The 21,860-nt window shown below is 39.2% G+C and overlaps 2 protein-coding genes across 2 annotated transcripts; one reads left to right on the top strand and one right to left on the bottom strand.

Moving 5' to 3' along the window:
- Positions 1 to 351: 351 nt before the first annotated feature.
- Positions 352 to 21,469, top strand: LOC110041960 (sushi, von Willebrand factor type A, EGF and pentraxin domain-containing protein 1-like). The gene is made up of 9 exons (XM_020747285.2): positions 352 to 540; positions 1,385 to 1,579; positions 3,870 to 4,055; positions 5,047 to 5,250; positions 6,281 to 6,535; positions 8,650 to 8,895; positions 9,562 to 9,771; positions 20,499 to 20,699; positions 21,381 to 21,469. Exons 1-9 carry the CDS (start codon positions 435 to 437, stop codon positions 21,383 to 21,385), a joined length of 1,608 nt encoding a protein of 535 aa, XP_020602944.1. The 5' UTR covers positions 352 to 434; the 3' UTR covers positions 21,386 to 21,469.
- On the bottom strand, positions 18,627 to 19,832 carry LOC110041971 (uncharacterized). The gene has a single exon (XM_020747294.2). The coding sequence runs from the start codon at positions 19,731 to 19,733 to the stop codon at positions 18,627 to 18,629; it is 1,107 nt and encodes a 368-aa protein (XP_020602953.2). The 5' UTR covers positions 19,734 to 19,832.
- Positions 21,470 to 21,860: the final 391 nt, after the last annotated feature.

The raw sequence follows: 21,860 nt of genomic DNA, 5'->3' as shown, positions 1-21,860 counted from the left end.
TCGAAAAAATCCAGTTGTTTACTTTTGTGACTACTTTCATTAGTAATACGGCAACGATACAATAATGTTTTATAATATGACTGGGCAGATTACTTCACTGTGGAAATATCTGAATAATAGTTGTATATAAACACTGTTTTAGTGAGTTTTGCTAGTAATTTTCACCATGATCTATGATTAAAAATAATGTTCATTAGTTAAATTAAAGAGATTACGGTTAAATTTTTTCTCACAGCTGTTTGGACAAACATTTGACAAACTTGACACAGTTATTTTGCCAGCTTTCTACTTCAAATTTGCGCTTTGAAAAAATTGTTTTCGCACCTGTTGTTATTTGTAACTAATTATATTTCCAGAGGAAATGAGAAGAATCAGATTTTCTCAGCTTTGTCGAGAAATGTTACCTTGCAATTGATCCAGACAAACGATAAGAAATGACGTACAAAATTGCGGAGGTGACAGCGTATTCTTTCCTTTTCTCAATTCTTCTTTCAGTTTCCCACAGCTGCCCCGTAGGGTATCACGGTTCGCCATGCCACAGTAAGTTGTGAGATTATCGTATATGTTTTTAGTTTTTTTTTGCGCTTTTACCCTATTTTAATTAACACTGCAATTGCATTGGTTCGCAGAAACATATTCTCTCTATTATTACGAACTGGGAGCTTCTCCTGTATCTCAATGTATGGCCGGTTATTAAATAAATCTTTCTACTAAAAAGTTACTTAAAACTTGTATTTATCGCTTTCATAGAATAAAAATCAGACGATTCAGAAAAAAAAAAAAAAACAAACAAAATTTAAGTTTAAATTTTGAATTCAAGTGCATCTTATATCAATTAATACTTACTGCTCGTAAACTATTCCCCCATATTTCACAGTAAACTAAAGATATCCAGTAACTACATTTTTTATACAAGGTTTCTGTTAACTTTGTCTGTTTTTTCGTTGTAGTATGTCCGGTTAGCACCTATAAAGACTTCTACGGATACGCGGCCTCTTGTACTCCCTGCCCAAAAAATTCTGGCCGCTCACTGACCTGGAAGCATTTCAATAACTAGCTGTAAATGGGTTTTAGAATACTCTGGCTATCTACGAAACGGAATTCATATACACATTTCTATCCACAGTTTTGTTATAAATATATTATCGTTCTATCTCGAATGCCGTTCTCTCATTGGCTAAGCTACTCACTAACAAGTTGTATATAGTGAGTAATGAACCCTATGCCATACACAGGAACCCTGTTCTTAGCACTGTGGGAGCATGAATTGAGCTTTGTTTTTACTAAGAATATCTGTTACTTTTAAGAAAAGAAAGCTCAAGGCAAGCCTAAAAGTCAAATACAGGCCAACTAGATCCAATTTGGCTTTATTCTTTGTTCTTAGTACGACATTGTGAACCCCTCCACGCTCCTTCTCATGCCGTCATCAAGGGTGGTCAGTGCTCCACGCATTATTTATCGGTTTGTATACTGCAATGCAATAAAGGATATGAACCGCTTGGTAGTACAGAACGACAGTGCATTGTTCATTCAGAGCACGAATACATGGAATGGTCAGGGATTCCGCTGGTATGCGTAGGTCAGTGAGTATTAAACAGCTCTTACGTCCTAGCTTATTATCTAACAGCTTGTCACTTTCCCAATTTATTGAGCGGTTTTGAACTGGCTCAGTTGTAGAGAAGCCAAAACCAACGTTATCACTTTACCCGAAAAGAAAGGACGTAGACAAGCCATTGAATCAATCAAAAACGCCAGGCAAATACATGTAGCTGACGAGAAAGGCAGGCTCGAGCGCGTCAGGGTACCAACCTCTGGAACTCACTACCAATTACTATCAAGCAAATTACTCCATTTTCTAGATTTCGTAAAACCATAAAACAACAATTATTGACAGTTATTACTAATTCTTAAGTTGAAATGTAATTATTTTTTTTGTAGTTAGGTCTTGAAGAAATACTTTTAACCTAAATTGTTCATTTAATACTGTATTCCTTCTGCAAAACTTAGTTACTTTGGGGCACCTACTCGATTAGTTCCATAAACTATTTAGGTGTCCCAAATTCCACACAATTAACCTTGTATTAAAACTATTTGTCTTTCTTTATCTCGTTTTCTTTCCCTCTTGAACACTAGTTTTTAATCACGATTGTAAATTATTCCATTAATGCTATTTATCATCTTCTATATGTAATTTGCATATATTTATATGCATTCAATTTTTCTCTGACATCTCTGTAAAATTAATGTTTGTGAGAATTTAAATTAAAATTGAATTGAGGGTTAATTCCATGTTTAGTTTTGATCGGATCACAGAGTGGTGCGCGATTTTTGAGCCAATCGCGTAGCGCAGTAAAACAAACCCAAATCAAGCACGATTGAATTACTGTCGACACTCAAGTGAAATCCTCTCTAGAATCCAAGAAATTTACTAGTCAGAAAACGCCGCTAGGAAACCTTTGACTGTGTAGTGCTAAATGCTTAACAAATAAAGAAGCCTCGACTGTGCTCTGTTCTGTTGTAAAGCACGCAGGAAGCGGTAGAGCACGAAAGAAGTGTAGGGGAAAACACGAGACGTAGTCGAGTGTTTTTCCCTACTTCTTGAGTACTCTACCGCTTCCTAAGTGCTTTACAACAGAACAGAGCATGGTCGAGGCTTCTTTATTTGTTTTATGATAAAGAATCAGATAATTTCCCCACGCATTCGGCTGAATTTTCAAACCAAACTTTATTTTCCAAACGAGCAAAAGTGGCGTCAGCCGTGCACTGTTCTCTGATAAAGCACGCTAAAATAAGCCAATCACAATCCTTGATAGAATTGTTCAAATAATCTGATTGGCTAACGAAGCGACAGCTGTCAATCACAAACAGCACTTCAGCTAAACTTTCAGTTTCGAGTAGTTTGAGCGGCTTTCGAGAGAAGAACGATGCCTTCAAAGTTCGCTTTTAAGTTAATTTTTAAATACGGATCTGAAGACAGGTAACCGTTTATAGTCCAGAGGAATCCGACCGTATTGTGGCCCATGAAAACGTGCGCTTTTCCAGTGGAAATTACGAAACGCGGAGCTCAAAAAACCGAGTTGAATTTGAAAGGAGCTACAGTTATTTACGGCTTGTAGCCGCATGCAACAAGATTGCCCGATCTAGCGTAAAAGTTAGAAAGACTTAACGGCTCCCACTGGTTCTACTCCGAGCACAGAAGAGAATATCAGAGCAAGTTTTTCATTGACTACTCGTCGGTTTACTTCGCTGAGATGACCTGAGAACGAGCGTTACTAGACTGCATGTAAGTGTTGTTTGAGCAATTGAGCATTTTCAATTGTAAATTTACAAAAATAAAGCTTCTCATCATAAACAGGGACAGTTCAATGGTTGTTTTCTGTCGTTGTTTTACTTCTCAGTATAATTTCGGCCTTCGTAACAAATATAATTTCTTTATCGAAGCACTGTTTAGGTTGAGAATTTGTTTACTTCGCTACAGCTGTACATGTTTTGTCGGCGGGAATCTAGCAAAACTTGTTATTTTAGTACACTTTTAACACTACTGTTGCTAACAATGGTCTCTGTGAGCCATATTTACTGCAGAAAAATAGCTCACTTCCACTGCGTTTGTCTGAGTCACAGGGGATGTTTAATTTGGGTAAAATTTGTCAAAATTCCGAAGCAAAAATTTGGAAGCCAACTCACCGTCATCAACCAGTGCTCTGTTCTCTGATAAAGCACGCTGTTTCAGCCAATCAGAGCGTGCGTTATATGGAAACTTTATTATAAATAACGATAGAACATAATGATTGAAAACTTCGGTTGAAACCAAGCCGGAAGTCTTGTTTCAAGGTTATCATAACGTGTTGATATTTTATTTCAATTTCTAGAAATTCGTTGCCCTTTTTTGGTTGTAGCGAATGCAGATCCTCCTTCCGGAGAATGTAATCTTCCGTCGCTTGGGTACACCACTCGTTGTACCTTTACATGTCGGACCGGATACCGTTTGAAGGGTTCCAAGGAGCGTGTTTGTCAACTCGATAAATCCTGGTCTGGAAGCCTTACAATCTGTGAACGTATGTATACACGTAAAAATATATAGGCCTGTCCCGATTGTGTTCGTAAAATGCTGGAAAGTTGCTCAATGGAACGACAAAAAGTGGCTAACAAAGTACCAAAATCCAAAAAGTTGCTACCTAAATTTGAAAAGTTGCCACCTAAATTTCTTGATTTTTTTTTTATAAAAACGTTAATTAAAAGCTTTATTTATCGTTCTCCACAACAACTGCTTAATATCGGTCAAGAAAAATAGAAACTTAGCTATAAAGAGTTGCTCGCAAATATGGTCGAAATTTAATTTAGGATACTCTTAAAACTAACGGAACAAAACAATAGGCCTACGAATTGTGGTCAAGTGACAGGTTATGTGTTCAAACTTCAAAAGGTTGATCGTGATAAACATTCAAGAAATCCACATAAAATTGTTGACTTTTTTGGCTTGATATGCGCTCTAAACGTATATTTTGCTTAAAAGTTGTTCAGAAAGGCAAAACTTCCTCGAGGATGCTAAGACCGCAAATAGTTGCTCCAAAAGCCAAACGTTGCTCAATGGTTGGTTGAAGGTTGGGCATAATACCGACGAGTATACAACGGCTTTCCCGTACTCTGATTGGCTGTGTTCTCCATGGAATGGTAATATATAGTAACGTCACTGCAATAACGACTTATCACGTGAATAACCTCTAAAAACTCTGTGTAAACCGAAATGCTCTGGGAGCATTTCTTTTTGTTTTGATTCTGTCCGCTTGAGAAAAAAATAAGTTGTTTTGAAATAGGGCTCTACAGTTAATGCGCATATTCAACATATCAAAATGAGCAACAACAACGAAATACGTTCAGAAATTATTACTTATCAGTGACGAAGGACGAAGGCCGAAGGTCGAAACGTCTCTTAATGATTTCACTTTTTGACATAATTTTTATTTTCAATATATAATTTTTAAACTATCCAGACTATGCCACACAGTCCACGGACTTATTTTAAACAACAATATTTGTCACTTGCAGAAATTTCCTGTCCCAAACTTCAGATAGTCCAAGCCGGTGTAGCAGTAAGACCTGCTTTTTGTGCTACTGGACCGGTGCCCGCGTCCTCGTACTGTCACGTCCGCTGTCCTTCAGGATATAATATACAAGGCAATCCCCCATCAAGGCGCACTTTAGTTTGTCTGCTTAATGAGACATGGAGCGAAAGCATTCCGACATGTCAGGGTAGGTTCCTCATTTCATATTGAGAGAGATTACTACAAGGACATTTACACAACCTTTGTGTTGCGACACTTGACCTCAAGGCTATCTTCCAAAATTTTTTTTTTTTTTCGGGTGAGTTTAGTTAGAATCTCAATGGCTGTAAGTGGACACTCCTAGCTCGACTAACTTACTGCAGCTAAATGTTTATCACTAATGAATAGATTAAAAGTGGGTAAGTCAATCGGGATATAGTATTTGTGTTGCAATTCATTCACGGCCAATTTGCACAACGATACTTGAAGCACAACACAGACATTGGACGATAGCTTAAGAGATCTTTTAGGGACCGTATTGAAGCCTTTTCTCTTCTTTTCCTGACAAGCGTCTATTTATTACACCACTAACCTAATTTAAGGGCCAATAATTAAAATCAGCCAATCAAATTGCTTCATTGCCGGTCAGGTATTCTCTGAGTTTTGGATCGGGCGCCACTGTTCCAAAAGGTCCCGCACGACTACTCCTGAAGATTTCCTGGTAGCTTTATGGCTTACGTTTCTGAAAGAACTTGCTTTCATGCAAAAGATTACTTTTCTTTTTCTGCCCACAATCTTTCCGTTCTGTTTTGTTTAACATAAGAAGTGAGTATACGCCCGTTTGGCTCACAATCAGAATGATACCTTAAAAGCTCGAGATGTTTTTCCAGTCCGTGACCTTAGCATTTTTTCTAATCATGTTCGGTCGTGTAAAAGATCTCTTATTAACCAAGCTTACTCCGGACCTTACCGGGAGAATATCGGCCAGGAACATTTTTTGTACGGACCTCGCTGAGCTCAGTCCGTGCTGCCAAGACCTTAGCCCTATTATTCTCCCAGAACGCCCCTCGCGCTTGATTAAAAAGTATAACAATATATTTGTTTAAATAGAATGATAAATTGTTTTTACATTTCTTCATATCAAGTATAGAATGTATGTCACTGAGGAAAACGGTTACGTGAGATACAAACCACTGAAACGAATATCATATTCTCTTTATAAACCAATCGTCGTGTAGATTTTGACCCTCCAAAGATGACTTGCCCGCATGATATACAAACAACCACTCCAAAGGGAAAGGCCACAGCAAACGTGTTATGGAGCATTCAAGTAACTGACAATTCAGTTGAAGTGGATCCAAATGCTGTGATCCGGGTACGATCAAGTCACGAGTCCGGACAAGAGCTTCCTATTGGTGATACTGTTATTAGAGTAAATGCAACTGATGACGCAGGGAACAACGCAGTATGCTCCTTTTTTGTTAAAGTCAGAGGTAATTAATTGACACGATTAATATTAATCTTCACCAAGATCTTGAGAGGGTAAAGGGTGAGGTCTACAATACAATAAAATGCAATACAATACAATACAATACAATACAATGCAATACAATACAATACAATACAATACAATACAATACAATGCAATGCAATACAGTACAGTAAAGTACAGTGTAGTGCAATGCAATGCAATGCAATGTAATACAATACAATACTGGTTTAATTTTCACGCTAGCGACATAACAACATAACGTCATAATGAAGACATGATTGATCATCGCAGTTTTACACAGAACTTAAGCAGTCGTGAATGATATCTGCATATCTTTCTCCGCAGTTCAAATATATGATCTTTCACGTATTCACTTGTATAACGACGTTATCGCCTTAATCGCCTTGGTAATGTGAACATCGACGCAACGAGATCAGTTTTTATCCTCATGACGTTACGTTCAGGTCATTATGTTGCTATTTTGTCGTTATATGTTAGGATGTTCATAACGACATAACGTTCTTATGTCTTTCTTTCTTCTTATGTCTTATGTTAGTGTCAGGTGAGCCAAGCTTAAGAGAACATGTTGATTCGTCCCCAATATTGGCCTTACATAGGATTATTATTCTTAAGCTTCAGATATCATCCACGATGGATCTAGAACTGAATAGCCAATCCTGTGACGCGAATTTTACTCGCGTGGACAGCAGGAAAACATAAATACCTCTGCGCGGGGCAATATCTATATGACACTTCATTTTTGCGGGTTCTAAATTTCGAGTTTTTTTTTTCCACAATCCACAAATTAAATTTTCTCCGCAAAAATTTACTCCACTGGCGAAATTATACAAATATCACATGAAGAAGTCTCGGTGCCATGTATTTAAAAAGATCTCTTTCATTCAGAAGCAAACCTCGAGGGATATGCATCAGTGATACCCTAGTTTTTAATTTGCTGATCCGTTGCCTGAGCACTCAGCCACACTAGGGCAAGATGTCAGTGTGATGGCCATGTTAACACTGTTTACCACTATTTTACATATCTTGATGTTGTTTCATTTGTCGATTGCATTTAGTTTTATCTAAAAATGTATATAGAGCGTTTTCACATGACGTCACTACAGCCATATTGGTGTTCCAAAACAATGAAACGGCAGCCATGTTGGTGTGCCAAACCAATCTTGTGGGAATTGAACTCTATCATCTCATGTAAACACTTCCTTTTGTTTCAATAGATTTGCAAGGCTGCTGGCTATGTAAGTGAAAACACTCTATATTGTACCTCCAATTGAACGCGACTTCCTGAAAACAATGCCTAACTGTCTTTCACAATTGCAAAAAATTAGTTCCCACAAAATGCAAAATATCGCCGATTCACAGAATTAAACCCCGAGCAAAAATTTTGTGCCACACGGTAACCGCGGAGGGACTAAATGCCATACAGTAGAAAAACCTTTTGAGGGATTACCTTAACTTAGAATAAGGTCTATAAGGGGATTAACTCTCTCACCTCTTACCCTCTCTTAACTGCCCTGAGCAATTCAAAAGCAGCCTTCACAGTTTTGGAGGAGGTCATAGGCCTGGTTTTAGCTGCAATCTGTCGAACCATTCATCACATCTTACAGGATATAGCTTCGATAGATTCGCGTGAAAAATTAGACACTGGAGTATCATATTCAAAACAGGGTGGAGGTGTCATTGATGCAACTTATCAAAGTAGCATCCAAAATGTTGTATAAAACCATTGCAGTCTCTCTTTTCGCTCGTCTTCCGACGCCCGCGCTACTAGCGACTCGCGACGTCGCCGCTCGCCGCTCGTACGTCAGGTTCACAGTCATGCTCGCACGCTTTCTTGATTTGCGTTGTACCCCAAGGATTTTCGAGGAAGAGAGAGACTGCTCGCAGTCTAACAATGACGTCTTGGCTACATATTTGCATTCTGTGGCTCTTGCGGAGTACATTTCTCTGAAGAAGGATCGCACAAGGCGGTGGAAAATTCAGTTTTAACTATTTTTAGATCTGTTTCAAACTCCTTTTTTAAATTTTAGTCATGGACGCAGATCGCTCCAACTGTTTTATTTAAGTGATCCCTGTTGTGTTTTATTTCCTCATCAGACACTGAGCCGCCATCATGCAGCTTCTGTCCAGCGGACATAGTTCAAGAAGTAACGACTTCACGATTGAGAGTTTCCTGGAAAAGGCCGATTTGCTCCGACAACTCGGGTGAACTCCTCATTATCGAATCAAACAGACAGAGTGGTGCCCTGTTTGATGTTCCGAGTACAACCCTTGTTCAGTACACAGTTCGCGATCACGATAATAACGTCAACAACAATTGCTCATTTAAAGTAATTTTGACAGGTATGTTGCATTAAAGTTATGACTTACTTCCGGCCCCTACCACCGAGCTGCGGTTCCCTAATATTTTGTGCGTCGGACTCAGTTCGGATCGAGCGGCCCGGGCTCGAAACCTGACCGGGATTATTGCCTCCTGCTTTTGGGCAAGACTCTTGGGGTATAGATGAGTAGTGGGTTAACCTGACAGAAAGCTGGAGAGTAACCTGCGATTGACTAGTATCCCATCCAGGGGGGAATGAATGGTCCTTCAAAAACCGTGGGTCTCGCAAAATTTTCGTCGAATTTCAAGGTTCTCGTAGACTTGTTTTTTGGTGGGTATGTGCGTCTCGCATTCTCGATTTTCCATAAAGCTGTCTCGGAGTCTCTAGTTTTTGCAATACTAAGAAAGTTTTGAAGAACCAATTTTTTTGTTTCGTTTTACAAATGACATCTGAATTAGAGCTTGTTAGAGTCTGGACGTCTCACGGTCGCATTTACACCAATTTCGCCTTCTCACAAAGTCTCGTATTTAGCATTCACCACCCTAGTTTAGTATTTTAAAAAGGTGCATGTCATGGTCATCACATAAGTCGTCTACTTGTATGTCGATTTACACGGGCGCTAAAGGATGGGCCAGAACCGACGAACTAAAGTAATCTAACAGTGTGCTTTCATTGATTTATTTACTAGTCAAAACGTGCACAATGTTTCCCCCTCCCCGGAATGGAGCCCTGGTATGCGATACTGCCACTGGTCATCCCGTTTGTTCCGCGTTTTGTAACAATGGCGCAGACTTTGAGTTCAACCCGCCTTTGGTATACTTATGCTCGGGAGGAAAATGGAACTATTGGGCATTTCCTAGCGTTCAAGTGCAGAACGCTCCCTGGCCTAACTGCTCTGGTAAGATAAGCAGATCGATCAAAGATAAATTGTTTTTTTTTAACATTTTAATCGTCATTCACACTACTTACAACACTGGTACGGCTACTTACACAATTTACAACCGATCTAGGGGAGGGGCCCGGGGGGAAAAGCGCCCATGGGGAGTTAACAATAAAATTTGTATTGCATTGTAAAATAATTAATAATAAAATAATTAATAACAAAAGTAATATTCACTCAGGATAATAATATTCAGTCACTCATTCTGACAGAGAAAGTTTTAGTCTAACATGTAGAACCTTATTGCTCCAATGAAACCCTGTCCCTTCTAAATGCCCATAGAAGACAATTAGGATCAATTTTAGGGTTAGGGTAAGTTTTTAGCATGACCGAATTGAATGAATTGATGAAGGCGAATGAATATCAATCGCAATAGAGCTTGCAATATACAATAGGATAGAGTCCAGACTCCCTCCTCCCCCCACCTCTGTCAGGAGACACGTGGCCTCTTACCTAGCCCCCACCTCCGTTAGGAGATCCATGGTCTCTTAAGTAGCCCCCCACTCCCTCAGGAGACCCATGGCCTCTAAAGTAGCCCTCCACCTCCCTAAGGAGACCCATGGCCTCTTATATAGCCCTCCCTCCAAAAAGTGGGTCCCTAGCATGTGATATAGTTTTGACCACTTCCTTTAGAATACTACAATTTGCATAACTTGCTCTACAACACAATACGATTACTTATTCTACTTACGATACTAATCGTATCTACAACGAAATTCTTGATCGTGATTGGTTTTCTGCGCGTCTGTTTGCCACGCAATAGGCGCGCGATCATTTGGGTGTCCAATTACAGGTATCCAATTTGAACTTTTTGTAATTGGACACCCATGGGATTCGCACGTCAATTGCTCGCGCTTTAATGGCTTTTCTTTGCAACGCTTCCTACAGTTTTCAAAACTTATGAAACGCGCTACATACGTTTTCGCTCAAAAAAAGTTTTCAAAAGACATTTTTTATTCCGAAATTTGTTATAGATACGATTAATTAGTAATTGGACCTCGTGTCGTACAATTCAGGGAGTATTCGCGCTCGTAATTAAATATTTCAAATCGACCTCGCGCGATTACTCCCTGAATTGTACTCCACTCGGTTCAATTACTATTACTTACTTACACTACTTTCTATATAATACGAGTACTTATGCTACTTAGAGATCAAATATAAAGTTGCATAAAAGCTTGATGATGATAATGACGATGATGATGGTGATGTTAAGTAAGTAAGTTAATAAGTAAGTAAGTAAGTAAGTAAGTAAGTAAGTTAGTAAGTAAGTAAGTAAGTAAGTTAGTAAGTAAGTAAGTAAGTAAGTAAGTAAGTAAGTTAGTAAGTAAGTAAGTAAGTTAGTAAGTAAGTAAGTAAGTAAGTAAGTAAAAGCTTTATTAATGTGTCAATGTATTTAGTTTTCACAACTAATTGGGGACACAACAAAAAAAATTAAAATTATTTACAAATCAGGAATAATAATAAAAATGTATATACAGTTAAAATATGTAGCATGTATAAATTGTGCAACAAAACAATAGGTATATAACAGGTACTTTCTAAGAATTGCAAAGGTTACAACAGCTATTGTTGTAGTTTAAGAGTGACGTTAGGTCTTTTTCCTACTATTCTTTTTAAAAGATTCAATATTCGAGGAGCCTTTCAATTTATTATTTAGTATCGACCATATATGAGGTCCTTGATATCTAATAGAATGTTTTCCATAGTTAATAGTGTAAAAAGTAGGAATATCAAAATCACTGTTTCTTAATGAATAACTAGCGCGTTTCTGCTTAAACAGTTCGTCAGCAATACTTGGTACGAGGCCATATTTTACTTTGTACATTAATATAGCGATATCTCGTAGTCTTCGATTTAGTAGTGAAGGTAGCTCTGCACGAACCAGAAGGGTTTCGTATGATTCTGAATGGGACTTAAATACTGCTCTAAGTGCGCGTTCTTGAATCCGCTCTATTTTTCTGCTGTCAGAAGATCAGCAGTTATGCCATACCAGATGGTAATATGTTAAGTGAGGTAGGATGGATGATTTGTAGATTATCAGTTTTACTTTGCATGGTATCAAATTGCGCATTCTCAATAGGACACCAACGTTTTGACTTGCTTTTATGCAAATGTTACTGATATGGCTGGTAAAATTAAGCTTGTCATCAATTTAAACTCCAAGTTATTTGATTTGCGAAGTGTTGGTAATGATCTGATCTTCAATCTGCAGGACTTCAGTCTGTTTATCTGGTTCAATGTTTCTTGGATTAATAGTAAGACATTGAAAGCTCTCTGTGTTGGCGAGTAGAAAGTTATCTCTGTACCTTGACATGGCTAACTTTCCTTGATATTGTAGCCTGGAAGATGCGATGTTGTAGTCCGACCCTGTTACATATAGCTGATGGTCGTCAGCATACATGAAAAGGTTTGTGTCTTTAACCAACAAGGTCATTCCGGAATAAGTTCCATGATAATAGATCAAATGACGATTCCCGAGGACAACCTCGTGACATTTTAGACCAGTCACTTCTAATGGTGCCAAGTTTTACACGACTGTATCTGTCATTCAGAAACGATCGAATTAGATCCAATGATTGACTAGTAAACCCATATGCTTTGAGCTTCTTGATGACTAAGTTGTGACATAGAGAGTCAAAAGCCTTACTCATGTCTGCAGATAGAATGGTCACTAATTCTTTTCTGTCGATAGCGTGTTTCCAGTCCTCTGTGAATCTTACTAGTGTGGTTGCACAACTGTGATTCTTTCTGTATGCTGTCAATCTTAGAGATAGGGTAGGGCCAAAATAATGGGTTATTTGTTTGCTAAGCAGTGATTCGAAAACCTTGTCAATAATCGAAAGCGTCGTGATAGGTCGATAATGTTCCACATCATGCTTGTCCCCTTTCTTGAAAATAGGAGTGAGTTCTCCCCTTTTCCATATAGCCGGCCAGTTACTAATTTCAATACATCTGTTGTAAAGATTCGTTACTGATGGTGCAATGCCCTCTGCAACTTTCTTCATTAATTTTGGCATTAGTCCAGTGTCACTACAAGATTTTCTAGGATTGAGGTTTTCAAACAAATCTTGTACGTCTTTTGTATTTATATGTTTGAATTGAAATGAAGAATTACTATAGGGGACCGTTCATTTTTTATGAGGGAGGGGGGGCTGGTGGGATTTGGGAAGCACCATTTAAAAATCGCATGACCTCCCCTCAGCTTACCAATATTTTCACATGGCTCCCCCTTATAGCGGACATTTTTTGGGATGACCCCCCCCCAAAAAATTGAACAAACAATATTTAGATTTCAACTATTTTAATATTTCTCTTTTATCCCCCTACTTCACGTTATTGTGCTCACTATGAAGACAATATTTACAATCTCTATACGACAGAGAGCTGTTGTTTAAAAAACAAATCAAAAGAAAGAGAAGTCAATTTCGGATCTCCTAGTTATGGCTCGCCCTGAGCGTGTGGCATTTGGCCTCTAATTGGCATCTTCCTCATCTGAATTGATGAATGCAAGAATGACGTCACTTGAGTCATCTTCTCCCCCAGAGTCAATGGCATCACTGTCATACTCATCAGTGTCACTTTCATCCGTTTCACTGCTGTCAGCACTTGCCCTGTTGTCATTTTGTGTCAATGTCCTGGCATTTCTCAGTGTTGGTTGGCCAGCTCTGAGAGGACTCTTCTGCTGCAAGCATGAATGTCTTACAATTGCCTTTACTTTCTCACTCTTGCTGCTTTTCAAATGCCGCTTCAGCCCGTGGTGGTTTGAGTACTTGTTTAGTTCTGGAACACGTAGCTTTTTAAGCTTGGTTAGATCTTCGCACAACTCAGTCCAAGGATAATCCTCCTCCCTACTTAACCTTGCCTTTTCTTCTGCTCTCTTTTTCCTTTTAAATTCCAGCACTTCAAGATGCTGAAGATAATCCACCACAAACTTCGATTTGACAATAAACTTATCTGCAAATAGAGCAACGCTCTCTGGGTCAGATAAAACCAGCCTGCCACTTCCATGCTCTTTCTTCTTTATATTGTTAATCCAATCGGGGAAAGAGCGCATTACTACATGAGCATCATGAAAGAGGCTCATTCCAAAATGCGCAATAATGGCGAAAGCGACGAGTCGTTTAAGAAAAGGTTTACAGCTGAACGATCCAGGCAGTTTGACATCTTACAAGCAAAAGAAGCAATTTTTCTAGGTGCGGATGGCTGTTCAGAAGGGCGAGTGAGTTTTCCATGCAAGGGTACCAGTTGAAGCCCAGTGATGGAAGAAAACTGAACTTCTCCATCAAAGAGCACAGAGCAATGGTGGAAAAGTTGAATGTCATATTGAAAGATGTAAAGGAACACGATTCCACACTCTTTCAGTCCAATGGGCTTGCTTTAAAGCAGGGCGAAGAATTTGCCCACAGTTTTAATGTAAAACAGATCAAATGTACAGAAGCTAAGTTGACGAAGGTCACGCAGGACATGGAAGCACTAGAAAATAAGAAGAGCAATAATAACAGCATATTCAAAGGCATACTCAAACAGCACATCAACAAAAGGAGAAGGAAAAAAGAAAACCGCAGAAAGTCAAATGAAAGAAAGAGGAAGCGGACTGAAAACAACGTCCAACGAGTTTATGGAATCTGTGTTGGAAACCCGCTAGGAAATGATCTCCCACAATGCCTTGTGTACCCTCCTAGAACGGCCGTCTCGGTAGAGTGTCTTAAAGTTGAGGATGTTGCCACGTCGATATTTAGAAGAGATGGGCCATACATCGCACAGCTCTTGGAAGGGAATTATTTCACCAATGCTGCAAGAAGCAGAATCACCACCAACCTTGAGCGGGAAGTCAGAGATTATGTTTACACCTTCATGTACCCTGAAGAGTACACTCTGACGGAAAGCATTGCTGCTTCTTGCAGCATTGGTGAAAGAGACTCCCATAGCAGCACAAGCGGCGACGAAGAACTCGACGACAGCGGAGATGAAGATGAGTGCCAGTGAAAGTTGCATTCGAAAATAACAGTCTTAAATTTTCAGTAGCTACAAATGCTTTTTCTCGCCAAACGTTTTTTTAAAGCAGAAGGAAAGTTTGTAATAAATTTGTATCCTGCCTTCTATGTTTATTCTATAGCAATTTTTTTGATATTCAAACATTATGCCATTTTAAAGTTTTACTAAAATATTTCACGTGACCCCCCCTTTTTCCCTTATTTTTTTGGGATGGCCCCCCCTCGAAAGCCATTTTTTTTCGCATGGCCCCCCCCCAAATCCCACCAGCCCCCCCTACCTTATAAAAAATGAACGGTCCCTAGTTGGTTTCGATCATTTGAACACTGCTGTGGTTGTTAAAGTCATTTTCATTTAAACTGATCACATGGCTGCCACCGATATCAGATGGAATAGTAGAGAAATAGTTGGCGAGAGTCTCGGCAACTTGCCTTTGATCTTCAATAATTCCATCCTCATGTTTGTTTTTAAGGAATATTGGATTAGCATCTTTTGTTTTGTTGGTCAGGAAAGGTCGAAATGTATCGAAAAAGTCATGTGGTTTGGACTTCATTTCTTCAGACTTTTTGTACCAGTATGCAGTAAGAGCTTTCCTTCGTTCACGAGTAGCAATTTTTCGATATCTCTTTTTAAGTTCAAAGTTTTCTGGTGTGCGGTCTTTTGCAAATTGAATGGCATATTTCCTCTTGTTTCTAATAGCCGCTTTCCATTCTTTAGACATGAAACATACATCTCTTTCACGAACCCGTTTCTTTCTCATGGGAGCATGTCCATTTGCAATACTATCAAAAAGATTTCCCCAATAGAGCGTTTTCACTCACGTGATGAAATTTGCATATCGTCATGACAACCGACTTCATCCGCCATATTGGTGTTCCATCGCAGAATGCGTGCTACTCGTGCTAACCAACACCTGGGACATTCTGTACGACATTCTAGCGTTCTTAGCGAAGAAATTTAATTTTTGTCATCACGGTCCTTTGCCTCATTGTCGGATGTGACAATAAACCGGGCAAGATACGGCCCACCGTTGAGAAAGTAAGTTTTTTTCGTGTTCCAGGTGTTGTTGTCAACCAAGGAGAGTACATGGAAGAGTTGACTTCGGAGCGAAGAAGAAGTTGGATTTCTGCGATCAGCAGAGAGGACTTAACCGACTCTATTTTAGAAAATGACCGGGTTTACAGCAAGCATTTCGTGTCAGGAGAACCTGCTAAAGACTGGTATCGTTTTAATGTAGATTGGTTCCCTACTTTGTGTCTTGGGCATTCTAATAGTAATGTTGCCGGAAGGAATTACATGCTAGTTATAATAATATTAAGGCCTTTATGTAGGTTATCTACGGGAAGGGACTACAGGTGTATCCAAGTGCTCAATGGAACTCAATTGTTCCTGCAAAGATAAAAATATAAATTTCGTTTTCAAGTCAACCCCTAATTCTTAGCATAGAATAATCATGGTAGTTCATCAACAGAGCCATTGTCAGCACTATGTTTTTGTAATTGAAACAACTTGGGAAGATCCACAGTTGATTACATCTTTCTGTTCATTCCAAGATAAATACATGTAAGAAGAAGTGTTTGAGACAATCTAGACAAAGTGTTTGACTTTGTTTCTAAAAGGAGTTTCATATATTAAGTCATTCAAATGTAGTAAACATTTGCAATAGACCATTCTTTAGGGAGTGATACAGATGTGCTCTCATTTTGCAGATATCAAATTGCACAGTTTGGGGAGGTATGCCATAGGCTAGGCAGGTTGCAAAGGCAGCAGCAAATAGCCCGCAGTCACTGCCATTTAGCTGTTGCTGAACAGGAACAACTTCAATGCCAGTAAAATTTGCCTGTCCAACAAGATTAATTACCTGATCTTCTACTTCACTATAAATGATGTTACGGTAAAGACTGTCATATAAATTCACTGTGCCATCTCCACACCCCACCGATGCTACACACACCCAGTGTTGTTCCCCGGTGTGTAAAATCTGAATAAATTCACCATTGACCTGATTAAAGTTTCTGCAGGGACCCAAAGTTGGTCTCTGCAGACACTCAACTCCAGGGTTAATTTTTCTAAGACATACATGCACTGCATGAATGATATCACAATCAAGCCAGCCGTGGGGGGACAAAATCAGTTTGTTATTTTGTTCATTGAGCTTTGCTAGGGATGCTGACTTTTCAGTAAGGCCTGTTGAAATTCCAGTTATAATGACATCATCATCACCTGACTTGCATGCATGTAAACAGGGTTCGTACGGAAAACCTGGAAAGTCCTGGAATTTTATTGTGGCATTTTCCAGGACTGGAAAGTCCTGGAAAAGGGCTACTGGTCCTGGAAAGTTCTTGAAATCTGTTAAACTCAAGTAAAAAGAACATGAAATGTATGGCAGACAGTACGGAGAATTAACATTACGATAATGGGAGTGAAAGGGTTAACGTGAATTTTAGAGTCCTGGAAAAATCGATCTGAGTCCTGGAAAAGTCCTGAAAATTTGTTTCTGAAAAAGGGTACAAACCCTGTGTAAAGAGTCCTTTGCTTCTTTAGCTTCTTTGGTATTTAGCATGACTTTGCCCCCAGACTTACAACCCATACATTCCCATGTTGTAAGGGCGTTGTTTGGCATCCTTTTGAAGTTTAAGCAAGCCAAATGAAAAAACTGTTCGTTTTCACACAATGGGTTATGACATTTAAGGACTTCATCTGAAGGCAATGGCTTCTTTTTGCACACACATATGCAGTCCTGTTCAAGAGCTTCATCCAAATTTTCTTTTGTTTGTTTGCCTTTTGATTTCTTACTCCTGGCTCCAGCAGTTTTTTGGCACAGAGGACAAAACCACTTGTTGGGTACTTTTTGGACTTTCAAGCAGGTCAAGTGAAAAGAAGAAATGGGACATGCTTGGTTGCTGCATGTTACAACAGCATCAGTAGTATTCATCCTGCAAAAGCAGACAGAACTGAGACCAGATGATGGCTGAGACACATTTCTTTTCTTGGTATACCACCTTCCAAGGATTTCTGGTAGAACACAATATCTCCAAACGTGATTTAGTTTGGGAACAACAGAATTCCAATGACAGATATCTGGGGGAATTCTTTCACAGAAAAAAGCAATTTGTTCATTAAAGCTACAAACAACAAAGTCACAGTAATTATATCCAGTAATGAATATTTGCTGTTGTGATTGGTAATAGCATGCATGTTCTCTTTTAAGACTTGTAGCTCCATTTTCTGACTTCAAACATGAGTTGGACTTCTCAGGGTAATCTTTGAGGTCTGTATCCTTCAAACAATAGGGGAACTTTACGGCACTGAAACGGGTGCGTAGGGAACTTCTTTGACGGCCGTTGGCATCAAACAGCTACATTTCACCCGTGTACATGACAGCTTTTCGTTCACACGATTCCATGCTTCAATGTAGAAGAGGACGCTCGCAATATGCGAGCAGCACTCTCCTTGTCCTGCCCTACATCCAACGCAGTGTGCGAAAAGAACAGTACCATTTTCCTCGGTTATAATCCAAAATGTATCACACGGATCGTTCATTCTCTGTGAATGCCTGACTTTTCCGAGAACAATGTAGTTGTTTCCTATTTTGTGCCCTTTCACGCAGCCCACAAACTCTGAAACGAGCTGATTATACGCTCGCAAACTCTGAAAAGCTTTAAATTGATCCTTGCTGTAGTAGCTTGTCCCAAGCACTAAAAAGGATAGCAAATCCATGGATTCGACCCGTGGCAAACAGTTTGGATCATACGTTTTGTCTGGAATTAAAATGGGATCGATACCAACGCAAGAAATCTTTTCATAGTAACGTTTCTTCACGTGGGGACCGAAGTTGTTCGCATAATCGCTAAGGGGATTTGCCGCCATCTTGAAAAATATGGAACACCAACATGGAGACTCAAATTTCCCGCGAAATTTGTGACGTCATGTGAAAACGCTCTATAGTCATAAGCATCATCTAAATCATCAAAGATTTCACCAACATGCCATGGAGCATCAAGTAGATCCTTGTTAAAGTTGTCAAAGTCAGTAGTTTTAGTTTGTCGGTGGACTAGAGTCTTGGTTGTCGGTTTTTTAACCTTTTCTGTCATTTCGCCATAAATCATAGTGTGATCACTGATCTCGGGGTTGTATACGCCGCAGTTCCTGAAGAGATTAGGGTTATTTGTAAACATTACATCAATGAGTGTCTGCGAGTTTGCTGTGACCCTTGTTGGTTCATTTATAAGGCAGTGTAGGTCATTGACTTCTTCTAGGTCCCTCAGGATTTTCCCCTCGCTACGATCTAACCGTAGTCTGTCTAGATTTAAATCACCAACAACAATAACAGGTTTCTTTTTGAAACACGCCCATTGACAGATGCTGTTTAATTCACTCTCGACTCTTTGTAGGTAGTTTCCGCAGATTTTATTTTCTTTCTTGGAGCTATTAGGCGGTCTGTAAATTGACAGTACCAAAATATCTTGCCTGCCTATTTTAACGTCAACTGCTATAGCTTGTAATGTTTTGTAGGCTGTCGGCAGAGTGAGCTTTCTTGATGGAATTGTTGTTGATATATAGACAAGTAGGCCACCTGTTCCTTTCGCTATGTCCTTGCGGAACATATTGTAACCTTGCAATTTGAATTGACTGTCTGGATAGGATCGGTCGATTTTAGTCTCCGATATCACCAATATTTCTGCTTTCAGAGATCTGTTCAGAATAGTCAGATCTTCGAATTTGCTTTGGATGCTCTTTATTTTCAGATGCATTAGGCGGGCGTTGCTCGAATTCTCTTTTTTCTGGTCAATAATAGAGCTATTGTTTTCATTACAGCAGGCTTTGTTGTGTGGCCTTTGTCCATCGGTTGGCAAGATATTTGCATATTCTCCTTCGTGATCCTGCGGATATTTCGAAATCATTTGATATATCGGATTCAGCATTAAATCCTAGATCAGAGTGGTTGCAAAATGGCAGGCAATACCAGTTACAAATCCAGTCGATACGCTGATTGTTCAAGTAGTGTTTGAATTGTGTGTTGGTAAATCCGAGAAATTTTGTATGCGACCAGGTTTCTCAATTAGCACATAAGATAGCATTCTGATTTGAACGAACATTCCTCTGACACTCTTTACATGGATATTTGAATTTAACTGCTGGTCCTGGTTGAGGGTGAACGTCGCCACATAAAGTGATTCGATCAAACTGGAATGAACTGGTCCCATTTGCGCGTACAAAACGACCGTGTAGTTGTAGACGAGCACTGCAGAAATGTTTTGAGTAGAAGATTGAAAATAGCCCAATAATTTGGGAGACAGCTCTAACTTCATTCTTACGATATGTGATAGCGTATAAACAAAGTGCCAGAGCGGCAATAAGCAGTTTCCCGGAGCCATATCGAGAGCGTCTTTCCGCCATGAGCTAGATTAATTATGTGATATGTTGATAGACCTTTTTGTAATATGTTGATAGACCTTTTTATGAAACGAACTAGTGATAACGATATACTTATAAGCACTGTCTCCCAGCTAGCGCTTTTTGTTACGAAGGAAATGTTCTGGCCCTTTATTGCGCTGCTCACACACTCGTCAAAATGTAAAACTTTTTAATAACCTTGCATTTGTTTCATTTCCTTGCCGCTTGCACAGTTCAAATAAGTTTTGCTACATAAACCAATTTATTTGGGTCATTTTTGAATTTTATTGCAGGCAGTGCCAGTCATTCTTGGTTGAAAATGTATGGTCTTCAACAGTGGCATTACTACAGTGGTGACGCGCATGATCCCAGCGTTCAAGAAATTATAAAGTCTCAGTTCAACGCGTTGCTAACGTCTAACATGGTTCCTCCCATCTTTTGCCCGCACCAAACATGCAACAAGGATGCTTTTACGGTCTCTCCAGGTGCAATAGGTGATTATACCTTGCTCTACTGTGTCTTAAAATAGAGAACTTAAGCGCAGGTGTTTTACCACGGACTTCAACCGGAGGAGTACTCTACAATGTAATGTACGGAGAGGCTCCACCCCGATGTCCAATCGCTTTCCCTTTTGTATACCATTTTGAAAGGAAAGCTATCCCTTTCATAAACCTTTAATTGAAAAAAAAGATACCCCTTTAACAGACTTCCAAAGTGGCCCGTATTATGAATAAATCGCTAGGTAAGAATCGAAAGTTTTCATTTTCATGTAGTGCCTTATAAATGAAATAATACAGAAGTAAGGCGAGACTTTTCGAAATATTTTAATTAAAGGCTATTTGAAATAACTTCATGACAGATTTCCCTACCCTTTCATATACCTGAACTTGTGACATCCCTACCCTTTGACATACCTGAAACCTCAAAAAGGTACTCCTTTCGCGCGGAGCCGCGACGTATAAGCCATTATAGGTAGTACCACCCCCGGGTCATTAACACAAAGCATCTCGTTTTCTTACCTTTTCATGATCTGCCTAACCCTACTCTCGCGTCTCTTTAGAGCGACACATATTCATAGAGAAAGGAATACGAAGTGGGGATAAATTGAAGTGATTAGAATTTTATTAATGTGTTTTTCTTTGTGTGATCACGTATTTCTTTTGCTTTTTTTGCAGTTTGAAGTCACAAGGAAGACTCGAGGAAACTAAAATTTGGTGTTTTACGCGTTGAAAAATGCTTTAATAAAGTTAACGCTTGGGTGTGATATGTGATGTGTGTCATATGTCCCAGTGTATGTTTTGTTCAATGAAAAACCGTAGGAGGGACTCAGGCAATATTTTTCAATATGGGGTCCTGCGCCAGACACTGGTTAAAGAAAAGTACAAATTTTCTCCAAAACTTCTCTTTTTCTCCACAATTCTGTTCAATTGACCATTCTTAGCCTCTAACGAGCAAAATTTGGCTCAATGAAGGAATTCATACGTTTTTGGCTAACTCTTGAAAATTTTGAAACTTAGTAGGCCATTACTGAGTTGCGTTTGTCTTCTGTTAGCAAAATGAAGTACTGCTGTAAATCTTTTCATCGTTGCAAGGATGATTTTGTTTTGTATGGAGTGAACATGGAGTTGAAATGAACTCGGTAAAGACAACGCTGA

The sequence above is a fragment of the Orbicella faveolata genome, unplaced genomic scaffold (assembly GCF_042242905.1).
Source record: "Orbicella faveolata isolate gen_17 unplaced genomic scaffold, um_ofav_v1 contig_35, whole genome shotgun sequence".
Taxonomy (NCBI): Eukaryota; Metazoa; Cnidaria; class Anthozoa; order Scleractinia; family Merulinidae; genus Orbicella; species Orbicella faveolata.
This window is presented reverse-complemented; position numbering and strand designations above follow the sequence as displayed.